Source organism: Mus caroli, chromosome 4, assembly GCF_900094665.2.
Source record: "Mus caroli chromosome 4, CAROLI_EIJ_v1.1, whole genome shotgun sequence".
NCBI classification, from domain to species: Eukaryota; Metazoa; Chordata; class Mammalia; order Rodentia; family Muridae; genus Mus; species Mus caroli.
Window position 1 is genome coordinate 92,967,052 of NC_034573.1, and position 15,695 is coordinate 92,982,746.

General features: G+C 42.3%; 1 protein-coding gene across 1 annotated transcript in view; it reads left to right on the forward strand.

Moving 5' to 3' along the window:
* The window catches only part of Cachd1 (cache domain containing 1), a 220,649-nt gene that overhangs the window by 137,755 nt on the left and 67,199 nt on the right, over positions 1 to 15,695 (forward strand). Inside the window, exon 4 of the mRNA XM_021160262.2 lies at positions 2,658 to 2,764. Coding sequence (XP_021015921.1) covers positions 2,658 to 2,764 — 107 coding nt within the window. The remainder of the gene's footprint in view (positions 1 to 2,657; positions 2,765 to 15,695) is intronic.

The window sequence follows — 15,695 nt, forward strand, 5'->3', positions numbered from 1 at the left end:
ACCAACAATTAATCCAAGGTCATGAATGAATAGATGGATCTTGAGTTTAGAAGTGTCCCTCCTCTACCCCAGTCACAAAGGAACAAACATGATATACACTCACTGATAAGTGGATATCAGCCCAGGAGTTCTGAATACCCAAGATACAATTCATAGACCACTTGAAGCTCAAGAAGAAGGAAGACCACAGTGTGGAGATACTTTGGTCCTTCTTAGAAGGGGGATCAAAATACCCATGGGAGGAGATACAAAGTTTGGAGCAGAAACTGAAGGAAAGGCCATCCAGTGACTGTCCCACCTGGGGATCCATCCCATATACAGTCACCAAACCCAGACATTATTGTGGATGCCAACAAGTGCTTGCTGACAGGAGCCTGATATTGCTGTCTCCTGAGAGGCTCTGCCACTGTCTGACAAATACAGAAGTGAATGCTCACAGCCATCCATTGGACTGAGCACGGGGTTCCCAATGAAGGAGCTAAAGAAAGGACCCAAGGAGCTGAAGGGGTTTGCAGCCCCCTAGGAGGAACAACAATCTGAACTAACCAGTATCCCCAGAGCTCCCAGGGACTTAACCACCAACCAAAGGGTGCACAAGGAGGGACTCAAGGCTCCAGCCGCATATGTAGCAGAGGATGGCCTCGTGGGACATCGGTGAGAGGAGCGGCTCTTGGCCTTATGAAGGCTCGATGCCCCAGTGTAGCGGAATGCCAGGACAGGGTAGCAGGAGTGGGTGAGTTAGTGAGCAGGTGGAGGGAGGAGGAGATGGGGGAGGGTGTTGAAGGGGAAATGAGGAAAGGGAATAAAATTTGAAATATAAATAAAGAAAATATCTAATTAAAAAACAACAACCAAAGAAGAAGTGCCTCTCCTCAAGCTTGGTAATAGAATTTCACTCATTCACTACTTGATTGGTGAGGCGTACACTAAATGCATCACAGAGTCTGAAGAGTTGGTATTGGGTTGACTATGGATTGTCTCCTGGATTCATTGGAGGTCTTTCTGCATCCGAAGTAGGATATACTGTCCTTCCCACTGCTTATATAAGCATGTCAGTGTGTATAGCTTGACGTTTTGGCTACTTTACTGGGTTCTTATATCTACCACCCTTCTCCAGCCCTCCAACTCCCTAACACTAGATAGGAGAGAAAGAAGACTAGAGGGGAAAGGGGGAGTCGATCTCATTAGACTCCTTCCTTCTGGTTAGGGGCATTGATTTCCTTTGAGCAGTGTTGGTCTTCATTATCAGGATAGCCAATTTCTTCTTGTCTCTGCTCAAGACCAACCCAGCAACAGCAGGGAGAAAAGCAGCCCTCACACCCTCTTGAGGCTCTGACATTTTTATACCCTCCGACAAGTCCCCAGAATTGCAAATGTAAACCTATCTTCAGCTAGCAGAATCACTGCTCTGCCAGAGTATGAGAGGAATCATTGTCAGCTGCTGGTGACAATTGGAAGCAGCCTCATACCCCACACCTGGGTTTAAAACAAAAACATATTCAGACAATATAACTGGATTTAAAGGAAAATTCTTACTAAAGATGTGTTTCCGAGTATATTCTTTCAAATTATTGTTTTCTGGAGCAAATGTTTTTTGGTACTGGCTCTGCCCATGATCAGTGTGAGTACTAGCATTGTTCTGTCTTTAGTAGTAACGTTGAACTACTACAAGAAATCAAGAGACTTTAGCTTTCTATGTATGACGACAGGGTAGGGGCCAGTTCTGAATCAGGTACCAAGAGAAGCATATCCACACATTACTCTTAACCCTTTTTTAAAAAAATCTTTGGTTTTTTTTATTAAAGATTTATTTATTATTATATTAAATGCACTGTAGCTGTCTTCAGATGCACCAGAAGAGGACCTCAGATCCCATTACAGATGGTTGTGAGCCACCATGTGGTTGCTGGGATTTGAACTCAGGACCTTTGGAAAAGCAGTCGGTGCTCTTAACCACTGAGCCATCTCTCCAGCCCCCTAAAAAATCTTTGTAAAGTAAATTTTCTCTCTCTCTCTCTCTCTCTCTCTCTCTCTCTCTCTCTCTTTCTTCCTTCCTTCCTTCCTTCCTTCCTTCCTTCCTTCCTTCCTTCCTTCCTTCCTTCCTTTCTTTCTTTCTTTCTTTCTTTCTTTCTTTCTTTCTTTCTTTCCTCCCGTCTTCATTTTCAGGTTAAGAAAACTGAATATGTCTCTCAATGTCAGACATTTATTTGTGAGTGACAAGAGAAAGATATTTCTACTCCACAGTTTGTATGTCCCTTAGACTTGGCCATTGGCGCTCAGATACAGTACAGTGAAAAACTGTTTCACAACTACATCATTGCTCAAGCCTGAATCTTGTCATCTGTTTGCATATGTTCTTATCAACAGTAATAGGTCAAGTTCATTGAGTAAAAAATGCTTTTAAAGGTCAGTTCTCTTTTAATCTCCTAGCGTTTGAACTTGACTTCTAAGCCTTCTAGCTACGGGTACTCCTCTTTCTCAGCACATTATTTAGAATAAAATTTTAATTTTTGGTTGTTCTTGCTAGGTCACCATTCTACTGCTTGTGGGCTGGCCTAGTCATACATGGAATAAATGAATACTTTTATCAGTTGTTTTTACTAGAAGGGAAGCTCACCAGGTACACACACACTGCTAATCCTTTTCTGTTGTTTTAGGTTTGATGGGAACTTCAATACTAACGTATCAAGAACAGTGAGTTGCGATCGACTCTCTACTACTGTGAACAGCCGAGCCTTCAACCCAGGACGAGACTTAAATTCGGGTCAGTATTTGATTTTTCATTTTCTTAAGGTAAACTGCACCCCACATATCCACACTGAACAAATGTACTGCCTCAAGCATTCCTGTTTCCATTTTAAAGAAAAATATCATCTACTTAATTGTATGTGTTTCTTGAGAAGGTTAACTCTGTAGGAAAGAACGGAAGATCATCAAGCAGGTATGTATTAAGCATGTATTAAACAGCCACAGTACTGATCTGGAAGGTGCCAAGTACTGATCCAGGCTCCTTGATACATCTTATCATTCCATGGAACTTTTACGTTCTTTATTTTAAAGGCCATGTCAGTGACCCAGCTATTGTAATAATAGGAAGTGTTCACTTTTCTTGGCATTTTCTATCTGTATTCTTTACGTTTGTTTTACGGTTTTCTAGATGGGCAATGAGGAGAGTTGTCTACTAATAGAGTCAGCACCATCCCACTATAGGCTGAGATTGCGGTTGCTCCTTTATCTCTCTGGAACTCCACTATATGCAGTGGTGGTAGCTTCTAGGAACTCTGTTCGCATATCAGCTCCCAATTCCAAAATACCAAGATGCCTCTCCTCTCTTGACCTCAAAATTCTGTTCCAAATTTCTCTCCTGTTTTCTCTTGTGTGCCCTTGTGCATGTTGGTTGAGAGATCTCAAGACCTAGAGGCTTCCCTAAGAACTAGGACAGCTTTCCGAAATAACAACAGCTTCAAGTTTCAGATTTTACCGAGGTCCAGAAAGGTCCTAAGCCTTCATGTTGCTGGGAAGTTGATGGATCTGATCCTTAAGCACGAAGGCCTACATTTCCCAAACACCAGGTCCCTTGTAGACACATAAAACTCAAGAGCGAAGCCAGAAGACCAGAGTATTTACTTACAGGACCCCATCCAGGCTCTGCCTGGGGGAGAGATTGTAGTCTTTGGGAACGGTATACACAAACCAGGGAGTCTGTTGGGTCTAAAAAGAAAGAGTTGTACATTGTAAGCTTCTTGGAAAGAATGAAACCATAACTGCTAGATAAATGATCCGGCCTTCCTCTGCCAAGCACGTACTCTGAGCCAATGCACATCACATATTCAATCATTTTTATTTGGTCAGAGAGTCTGGAAGTCTTCTAGAGCAGGTGAGGTTTACTGCCACACAGGAAGTTAAATGAGCGTAGTTTTTATTAAAAGAAAGCCCTCTGACGGCATGGAGGAGGAGGAGGAGAAGGTCAGCTGTGGAAAACTGCAAAGTTGCCACGGGCCCCAGAGCCCACGCGTGATCCTCAGTGCTTCTCCTCATGAGTGCTCAGTAGCACAACATGTGTCATTGCAATAACAGCCTGTGAGCAGAATCAGGTGCAAGTCTTTCCCCCAAAACACACAGGGTAGCTTAGCATTGTCTGTGATTCAAAAGTGTTAAAAGTCACACTGACTTGAGAGGTTTCTACTTGAATTATTAAAGAAAAATAGTACAATATCCCTTTATATAAGACCTAGCATCCCATTTCATAATTTTAATAATTACCTTTTAAGGATAATGGAGTAGTGTTATTTCAATCTGAGTACACGTTGTTTTTGGAATCAAGAAAAGATAAATGAAGTGAGCGAATTCCAGATTACAGTAGCCCCTCAGGTTGGTTCTATGATATTTTCTGTGGACACAAAAACCTTCAGAAGCTTACGTCCTTATAAAATAGCATGACATTTACATACAGCATTTGTGCTTCCTCTCATATTCCTTAAATCATATCCAGATTACTTATAATACTTAATATCATGCAAATGTTATGTAAATGGTTGCCACACTGCATTCTTTGGGGAAATAACAAGCAAAGGTCTCTATCATTTGGACACTCAGGTGTTTCCACACATCTTCAAGTTGCTGTTGGTTGAATGCACAGATAGAGAGAAGGTTGTTTCCAAATGCAATTTTTCTGCCTTTTAGGTAGACAGCGCATTTGTTAGCATGTCTCTGATACTAGTTCCTCAGGCTGATGTTGAGTTTCTAAGGAGCGTTCATTACTTCCTGGTCATGTGGTTGGGACTAGAAAGGACAGGCTGAGGCTTTTGCTTATAGGAAAAAGGACTTGCCACACAAGCAGGAAGACCTGAGTTTGAATCCCCAGAGCCTACATGCAGTCAAGTGTGGTCATATATATCTAGAATCCTAAGCTAGATGGGTGTTGGAAATAGAATCTCTTGAAGCTCACAAGCCAGACAGCAACAGCCAATGAAAAGATATCTCTTCTCAAAGAAGGTCAGACTGACACCTAAGGCTGCCCTTGTGACTTCTATGTGTGCTGTGGCTCATGCACACACCCATCTATACTTGCATGCATACATGTATACCTATGCATACTATTTATGCACACACACTAGGGCAAACCGGGAAAGAATGAGGGTGGGTCATGCACACAGGAAGTTACATAGCCTAGATTGATTCTCCATTGCCTCTGCTAGGGTCTCCCACCTCAGTGAAGGACCATGCCCTGGCAGATCTGGGAGCAGCCACAGCCAGGGCCTCACCCCCATTTCCTTACCATCTTTTATCTATTCATGGTTTCTGACAGTGAGCTCATTGTTTGGATCTAGCCCCCTCATTAATAATAATAGCACCATCATTAATAATAATAGCACCATGTCTTTTTCTTACTGAATAATACAGAAGCAATTTTTCCAAGTCATTGCCACCTAGCCACTAGCTAGAATAAATATACATAACTGGACTTTATTCAATAAGAATATATTAAACACCCTGCCGAATGATAAATACTTAGCCAGAAGGTATAAACAGAACAAAGAGCTTATTTAGAGGTTGAGAGTTGCAGATTATCAACAAATAGACAAGAATTGTATACCAAGCAATGGTAAATATTATTTCGTTTCGACTGTGCCATCCCCATCTCTCCCCGACCCCCATCCCAAACCTTAGGTCATGAGACTCTACCCTCATAAATGGATGAATGCTGATTGTCAAAAAGCTAGAGTCCTACCTCCTACTATCTCTCACCCATGTGATGCTGACTACAATGTTGCAATTTAGAAATCCCTCAGCAGATGCAGTCTCTGAATCTTAGACTTCCCAATCTCCAAAACGCCTTCTGTCACTTATACTCAGCACTCAATGGGTGGTATTCTGTTACGGGCACACAAAAGAGATAAGAGCGTGCCTGTCCAGGCAGACATAACTTGGAGATAGCATAGGGATCACTGATGTTTGGAGCTTTGGGACTTTACCCCTTTACTCAGGGGCTCCTTGATGAGATCTGAATAAGTAGGCCTTGCAGATCATGGACAGAACTGCAGGAAGGGGATCCAAGGCAAAGGCTTTGAGTTTTGTTTATGCTCAAAAACTGCAGAGCTGCCAATGTGGCTGTGGTAGGGTGAGAGGGGCCTAGTGCATGGAACAGGACCTTAGGCCAGATGGTTTGGGGGCAAATCCTGATAATCCTTGATTCACCAGCCATTATAGGACTTCAGCTACTGCTCTGAATGCAGTAGAGAGCATTTGGGGAATGGATGGGTAGAATTTGGGACTATGGCTCAAGAATGGACTAGGGTCTCTGTAAGAGTAAAGTCCCGGTGTTTATCAGATACTCAGAGAAAAGGATCTCATAGCTGGTTATGCAAGTCTGGAGTCGAGGGACAGGGACAGAATAGATTTTTGAATTTGGAATTCATTGTGTCTAGCTAGCAACTGTCTCATCTGACTATAATCATGTAGCAGGCGACTAGGGAAGAAAAAGTTCCCAGGTCTCTTGTCACTTAGAGGACTCTGAACATGAAGGAAAGCAGGAAAGGAGTTAGTCTAAGGACCGGTGGGGTTGGAAGTCAAACCCTGCTAGAAGCAAGTTGCAAGTTGTTTCAGGACAGAATAGAGAACAGCTGTGTTGAGTTTCTCGGGTTGAGCAAGGGTTAAAAAGACAGCCATAAAATGTGGTGGCAGGCCAGGAGTTTATGGGACAGAATGGCAGAGCAGGGTGAGAGGCAGGTCCTGGAGCAGGTCATGCTTTCAGAAATGAGGCAAAGGACCTAGAGGCAGTGCTCATATGAGCTCCTGAGGTTTGCTTAGAAAAAAATAGTGGTGGCTTATAAGCATCAAGGGGATTTTTTTTTTATGTTGAGAAAATTTGCCGCACGTTTGGATTTGGTGTTGCAGAGAAGAGATTGTGACCAGGGTCTCCTCTGTATGAAGTAGGAGATGTGGAATAAAGAGATGTCACTGTGGAAAGAGTGAAGGAAGAGCAACTGTATAGAGTGATACATAGATGATAGATAGATAGATAGATAGATAGATAGATAGATAGATAGATAGATAGATAGATAGATAATCATAGGGTCTGGAACTTCAGGATGTTCTCTTTGTTGCACTTAGAATAGATGTGGCACCCATAGACTCATGGGTGTGAATATGCTTGGCCCATAAGGAGTATATGGCCTTGTTGGAGTAGATGTGGCCTTGTCGGAGGAAGCATGTGTCATTGTGGAGGTGGGCTTCCAGGTCTCCTATGCTCAAGCTGCTACACTCCATGTGACAGTTTCTCCCTGTTGCCTTCAGATCAAAATGTAGGCCTCTCGGCTCCTTCAGCACCATGTCTGCTTGCACATTACCATGATGATAGTGGACTGAACCTCTGAAACTGTAAGCCAGCCCCAATTAACTGTTTTCTTCTATAAGATTTGCCTTGGCCATGATGTCTCGTCACAGCAATAACACCCTAAGACCCTTTCCAAGTGAATCTTACTATGAAGCCGGATCACACAGTGGAAATCAGAGCATGTAGAGGCTGTCTGGTGTTCTGTGATTACCTTTCTTTACTGGGGTTAGAGTAAAACTCACTTAGATAAATCATCAGCTATCCCTGCAAGGGCTGGGGGTGTAGCTCAGTAGCCACACACTTGCCAAAGTCCAGGCACTGGGAGGAACCTCAGCACTCCTACAGAATGCTGCTTCATTTCACTGTTTGTTGTTAAGGGATATATAAGAGGGCCTGAAAATCAGGATGGAGGTGGCCGTAAGTAGAATGGAGCTAAGGACGAGATCTTGAACTCTGGTCATTCTTCGAGCATGTCTCAAGTAGAACCTGCTTCCTGGCAAGAGTTGTTCTCAGCATGGTTGGCACAGTTCAGTTTACAAGCAGCCTTTAGCAATATTTAGGTATTTAAGTGCTGGCTGGCTTGCATTTGAAGTTTTGTGACATTCTACCAGGTGGTGGCTGCGTCCCAAAGTCCACATACTTGAGCACTTATTTGTAACATGAGAGGCGTGGTAGAGGGAGAAGGGCGACCTCAGAGTTCCCCCTTTTCCTCCTTCTGCAGCCCGTGCCCCCTTTTCAGAACAGAATTAATGTGCTCTGGAGGCTATCGCATGTCTGATATTTACATCTGTAAGATGTCCAGCCCCAGGCCCTTGCAGACTGTATATAATCCATCAGTGGGCTCCTAATTGATAACACAGTTTCAGATTGCCTTTCAGACTAGCTGGAAATAGGCTCACATAAATTATAAACCATTCTTAGATTTATTTATTCAAAACTAGGTCATATATCCCTCCATCCAACACGTATGTGCATTCTTTTCCTTAGAACAACTCTTTCCAGATCCCTGCTTTCTAAATTGACCGCTTGTCCCTGATTCCATTCAAATAACTGAAGTTTGGCAGCACATGTGTTCTACTATGGTGCTTTCCTGCTTTTATCTCTAGTGTCTCACTCTTTTCTTTTTTTTTTTTTTTTTCTTTCAAATTCCTGCTGAGCTATTTTCTTGTGCATGGCCTCATCTCTAAAAGAGAAATTATTTGAAGAGTCCAAGGAAGGTTGCCTCTTGCTCTCTTGAATTGTGCAACTGAGCTGAAAGCAGAAGGAGGTGTTGTTGGTCTTTCTTACCGAATGGAAGAGTCTCTGGAGTTTATTGTGTTTGATTTAAAGAGCATTTGAAGTTGCAAACTCCGATCTTGGTAATGGTGTATTCTTCAATGAGATACAGAATTGACAGGGTTCGAGGGGCATTGAGAAGTCATTAGAGATGAACACTGTATGCAGGAGGTACAAGGTCAGCTTCAGAGCCTGTGGGCCCCTGAGGCTGTAGACTCTTCTCACTTTGCTGACTTCAGGGCTTCCTTCAGTGGTCAATGACTCCCTGTGCACTGTGGCCTTTTTTTTTTTTTTTTTTTTTTTNTNNTTTNTAACNCAGATGGCCCCTAGCTCCCAGTGGCTTGACCTTACAGTCTTTTTTTTTTTTTTTGAGGAGGAGATTTGGGGTCTTTTCTCCAGCAGCAGTGTGCAATGCAATGGTCTTTCCTCATGTTGCACGATGGCAGAGAACTGCCACTCCCAGCCAGTCTATCACTGTCTCAGGAGAAAACAACACGAATTCCACCTTTACTGAGTTCCTGGGCTAGGTATGCCACCAGATTACAGTGGGTTTGTTGAGACATGGCCCCATCATAAATCAAGACACGTCTGGACCATAAAAACTGTCTGTTAGATAACTGTTAGCAGGCTAGTAGCTTGCTTAGTATTGACAAGGCCCTAGGTTCAGTGTCCACCAAAATGCATAAATTAATAGTCAGTAAGTCTTAGCAGATTCCTCCTGGTAACTATGTAGTAGAAACCCTGCATTCGCTCTTTAACCCTCACCTTTCTTACTCTCTAGCCCTCCTTCTCTCTCTTTCCCTTCCCCCCTCTCTCCACATGGCCATGGTCTGGCCATGGTTGGTCTCTCTCTCTTTTTCTACCTTCTCTCCTTTCTCCCTGCCTTCCTACAATAAAGCTCTAAAACCATAAATAAAAAAAGAAAAGAAAAGAAAAAGAAATGAAACCCTGCATTCTCTCTAAAAGAAAAGAACAAAAGCAGAGGAATTTGGTTTGGTGATTGATTTTGGTCATAAAAGATGTAATGCTTATATAATAAAACTAAAATCTATTAGATGATACACAAGTCTAGATTTTTGAGAGTCTACGATTTGGTTTTTATTCATCATATGCAAAAGACAGGGTTCTTTTTCTTAACTCTAATTTTCCTTTCAAAATGTTACTAAACATTTTTCAGCTTCTCATAACAAGCTTGTACGTGTAAATACATTGTAAATATAAAAATTAAATACCTGACTGAAAGAATTTTAGGGTTGAAAGGTTTATTTTGGCCCAAGAGTTCATCGTAGTGAGAGACACAGTAAAGCAGCACTGATCCTGTTGGGCAAGGACAAGGGAAAAAGCCACAGTCAAGAACAAAGCCCCAGGTCCCAGCTTTGAACTGGGTCATAAAAGATAACAGGAATTATTCAGGTGACTGTGATATGCTCATGGCATGCTCTGGAAGCTAAAAACATGTGCAGTCAAGATGGACCGTTGTTTCTAAGATTGTTGGACCCAAATTTTTTTTTTTTTAAGATTTATTTATTTATTATATTATTATATGTAAGTACACTGTAGCTGTCTTCAGACACTCCAGAAGAGGGCGCCAGATCTCGTTACGGATGGTTGTGAGCCACCATGTGGTTGCTGGATTTTGAACTCTGGACCTTCGGAAGAGCAGTCGGGTGCTCTTACCCACTGAGCCATCTCACCAGCCCCTGGACCCAAATTTTTAATAGAAGAATTTGGGTTAGGATTGCTTTGGTGTTTTCGTTTTGTTTTGGTTTTTGGTTTTTGTTTGGTTTTGTTTTAAACTTTGAAGTCAAGAAACTGGCAGATTTAAGTTGGGAAAGGTAGGAACTTTGTGGAGAAGGAAAAACTAGGGTGGACAATTAAGTCGAACTTGTCAGGAGAACTGGGCAGTACTGGAGGGTGGACAGACTCAGTGGAGACTTCCCTTTGAAGTTACTTGACTGAGAAAACTCCAGTCCATGACAACTGAGAACACAAGGAGGCACCACTAATGTTAATTAGTGCATTTTAAAATTTAATCAGTCTAGGAAAACCAAAACCCATATGGGATAACAGAAGTATAATGTTGAATTATATGAACCAGTCATAGCTAACTACCAAAGTCCCACTAGGTAGTTTGTTTAAGCAAATAAAACTCATTTTGAGCTCCTCGACCTGAGAGAGTGAGTAAGGACATTGGCACGGTAAAGTTTGGGGTCCTCTAGTTTTCAGAAACTGGTTGTGTTGATCAGCCAGGATTGAGAACCATGGTTTTGCTACCAACCCCCACCTCCCCACCCCCCTCAATGACTATATGGAGAGCGCCCAGGTCCTCTGGGAGAGGAAGGAAGAATAGACATTCATTCACGACACTGGACTGCCACTGGGCTTTATAGTTCTCCAAGCCTCGAGAATTAAGGACAGACTGGTTATTTTTTCCCTATATGTTTAACTAGAATGCATGAAAAAAAAAAAATACCCTGAATTTGGAACAGGATTCGATTTGAGTGTGTATGGGGGAAGCTAGGAAAGGATCATAAGATCGACCTTAGAACCAAATGAAGACAGCTGACATTAGTGGCAAGACCACTGGGCTCCAGGATCTGAGTCCCATTCAGTATTCAAGGTTGAATGTCACTCTTTGCTTCCTGAACCACCTAGCTATAAATAAGAATAAAGGAGTCTCTTTAGTCAACCTCAGTATTCAGTCTCTTTGTAGCAATTATGTACTTGGAGCTTTAACCTCTTTGTGTTTTGGTTTCTAGAATAGGATTGGTGGGTGAAAGATCTGAGGTATCATATGCAAAAGAATGACTTAAGTACCAGGCACATGATATACTTACCTTCCTAGAACTGCATAAACAGAACTTGGGTCCCTGACGTAGACCATCCAGAGTACAAACAGGACTCAGGACTAGGAGCTGGAGACCCGTGGACAGGTAGAATGACCAATGCCAGAAGCTGTATTCGGAGTCCTAAAGTGTTCATTTGTCTCATTACTTCCAAACTTTTTCGCTGTTTCACGGGCTGTTACTGAGGCTGGCTGTGTAAAATCTGGTCTGTCTAAGGAGCCTGCTTGTATCTCTGAGCTTAGAACAGCTTTTTGTTGTCTACTTGGCAGGCTATGGGAAGCAGGGAGCTTGGTATGTTTGCCTGGGTGGTGTAAAGTTGTTACATATCAGAAAACCTGGGAGACAAGCTTTCTACTACAAGTATTTTCCTTTTATACTTAATTGTTCATGGAACAGACAAAAGTTACAGCTCAACTCTTTTTTTTTGGGGGGGGGGTGACAGGATTTCTCTGTATAGATCTGTATCTGCCCACCTCTGCCCCCTGAGTATTGAGATTAAAGGCATACACCACCACTATCCAGTTTACAGCCCAACTCTTAAGTGTTTTGTAACCCACGTCTTTCCTAGTCTATTGAAAACTGACAGTAAGACGTTTGAGGGGCAGGGTTGGTTTTGCTTTAGCTCCAGAGACTGGTGGTAGAAGACTGAGTTAACTGCAATAGTCGCATTTGAGGAGATGGACATCCTGGGCTCCATATGTCACAATGATTTACAAAGAGTTAGTACTGTCTTCGTTGGTGACCCTCGGGCCTCAGTAAATAGAGGGTAAGGAACACCTGAAAAAGGAAAAGTACAGCATTTCTGCTGCTCATCTGACCACAGTTTGCATACTACAGCAAAACAAAAATAAAACCAAAACCAAAACCAGCCAGCCATGGTGGAGCACTCTTTTAATCCCAGCACACGAAGGCAGAGGCAAGTAGGTGGATCTCTCTGAGTTCCAGTCCACCGCAGTCTACAGAATGAATTCCAAGACAGACAGAGCTACATAATGGAGATACCCTTTATCTCCAAAAAGACCAAAAAACAAACCATTGCTATTTCAAAATTGTTGGTCTTTGCTTAGAATTTGCATAGAGCTAGAAGGGCAGATGTCAACTGTGTAAAAGTCCTAACACAGCTAGTGGTAGAGTCTATAGTTTTCTATAAGACGAGTTTCCATTTCCTGTTTTTTATTTGCATTTTGTAGTGCAGACAACAAGTTGTTCCACATTCAGAGTCCTTACCAGGTAGATGTCTTGGGCAAGAATGTGCTGGCATGAGGAGGCACTGGAGACCCCACCCTGAAGCCTCTCAATGCTACAGTCAGAAAACTGCCCTTTGTGTGACCTACATAAGCAAGATTTAGTAAATATTTGAAAGGCAGGAGGGAGGGAAGAAAAATAAGGAGACTTAAGTAGATCAGAACTTACCTCCTAGATGTAGGGACTGAATGGGCTTGGTGAATCCATTTCACCTGCCACTGGTTTTGTTTTCTTCTTGTAAAAGGACATTATTTGAATGTATAAAAGTCTTTGTTATAACTAAAAATGTCTAGAACATTGACTGAACCATTATTATAGATTTTTGTCTTAACTCCCATCTCATCTTGTTACTGATTGTCACCTGGAGTTGGGCTCACAGCACCACATCTTATCAATCTTTTATCATGGGCTTTTGACATTTTAATTTCTAGAAGTGTTTTGATCTTGTCTGAGATGCTGTAATCTCTTGTCAACCTAAAATGAACCACAGTACTAACTTAGGAAGTGATGAGAAGAACCCTGTGGTGTTCTGCCTGGATATACCACTCTTTAGAAGTTGTTTTCCTTTTCGGTAGTTCATTTTTTGGTTTTGTCAAATTGATGTAAACTAGAGACTAGAGTCAGTCCTCTGGGACTAGGGAACATCAGTGGAGGGATTGCTTCTGTAAGACTGGCCTATAGGCAAACCTGAGGCTGATTTCTTGATTGGTGATTGATAAAAGGACCCAATCCACTGTGGGTGGTGCCACCCTTGGGTAGATGTTCCAGGGACATGTAAGAAAGCAAACTGAGCAAGCCAAGGAGAACAAACCAGTAAGCAGGATTCCTCCGTGGTCTCTGCTTCAGGTCCTACCTCTGGGATCTGCCTTGGCTTGATTAAGTGATGTACTGTAGTCTCTACATGTAAAACAAATACGCCCTTTCCTCTCCAAGATGCTCTTATGCTTTTGGTGATGGTTTTTATCGTGTGTGTGTGTGTGTGTGTGTGTGTGTGTGTGTGTGTGTGTCTGTGTGTGTGTATGTGTGTGTGTGTGTGTGTCTGTGTATTTGCTGAGGAAAGCCTTTACCAGCTATAAACCCACACATGTAAGCACTGTGAGCCAAAACAAAATATCTTCCCAAGTAAACCTGCCTTGAGTACTTAGCTATATGTATGTATGTATGTATGTATGTATGCATGTATGTAGTATGTATGTATGTATGTATAAAGAACTAGTGCAGAAATGCACTTCATACTAGTGATCCTGAAGCAATGTGATAGTAAATTCTTTGTAAACAAATTTCAAAAGAGGATATTTTCTCTTCGAGTCCAGACTTTTAATTTGTTGTGCCCGCGAATGCTATCCCCATTGGAGGAGCTCTTAGGTAGAAGTGGGATTCATGAACTTGGATGTCAAATAAACTGGAGCTCTATTTTCATTGGTTTCTAATCTATTGTTACATCAAGGGTTCAAGTTCAAGAGTGTTTGCCATACTGGTGATTTACCAGTCACCAAAGAAATCTTGTCTCTTTCTTGATGTTAGGTCTCAAAGCTGGGACATATGTCGAACCCAGGTACCTATTTAACATATCAAAGTGGACCTAGTTCTCCCAACATCCCTCAGTCCCTACCTGTTACAGGATATGGCTTGTATACCCTGCCAACTACCCTAAAATTCTCTAGCCCAGGGGGTGGGCTGCCCTTCCCTTTATAATCCAGGTATTTTGGCTACCCTTCTGTCCACCCTTTCCCCTTCTGGTCCTCCTCTTTCCCTTCTGCCCTCCCTCACATGGCTCAAGGTTATGTTCACTCCCAGACATCCCAGCCTATGCTCCCCCTTTTACCTACAATACTCTTTACTCTCCATCATACCTAGGAGCAGTTATGCCCTTCCTCCCTTTTCATGTCTTCTTTTCATTCACTTCTCTTATACAAAGGTTGATGAAGATGTTTTAGGAAAGCAGATTATGGGAGACCTTGGACTGTGCTATTCTACTTTGTTACTATAGCTAAGTACTCCAGAGAGGCCTCCTTGGGGAGATATTTTTCTTTTGGCTCACAGTGCTTGTGTATGTGTGGGCTTATAGCTGGTAAAGGCCTTTCCTCAGCAAAGTCCTAAAGCAACACAGGGTGCCACATGGCAAAGGACAGGGCACACTTGTATGTGCTTGTATCTGCTGGGTATCTCTCTTCCTCTCCTATTTACACAGTCACTAACATTCAATTATCGTGTTCTACCCTATCTTAACTAGTCCTCATCACCTCCAAAGGGTTCCACTTCTGGACCCCAGTTGGGTTGAGTTTCTATCTTCATATGTCACAGTGGAGATTGAACTTCAACACATGAACTCTTGGAAGAGTTGCTGTAACTGTAATGCAAGGAGGAAGCTATTCTAAAGAAGCACCCCAGCCCCTCCCTTTGCCTCTAAGACTACAGAAGCAATAAGCCTCAAGAACTTGGTATTTCCCAGTAATATCATGCTGGGATCCTGGTGCCAGCCAGAGGGAGAGCTTGTCTCCTGAAAAAAGGTTTAGCACAGCCTGATAATTGATCAACTTGCCAAGAAAAAGATAATCTGCAGGACCACACCTTGACAAGGACTTCTTAATTTGCACATTTGCTGGCCATTTACATCTAAAGATGTTAGGATCTGAACTTGGAAAAGCCACTAGGCTTCCATATCCCTCTTCCCAAAGGGACCACATTGGAACTCCTATTGCATCTTTTATTATTATTCTATTTACTTATTAGACCTGTTTGAGGTCATGTGATCAAACCTAGTTTGTTGGGACTGTCAGGACCCAGAGTCTGACTCTAACTATGATAATAAAATTACCTCCAAATGGTAACAAAGACCTACTACTAGACCCTTCTTTATATATATGTAATATATATAAAGAATATATATATATATATATATATATATATATATATATTACGTATTTTCCTCAATTACATTTCCAATGCTATCCCAAAAGTCCCCCATACCCTCCCCCCCCACTTCCCTATCC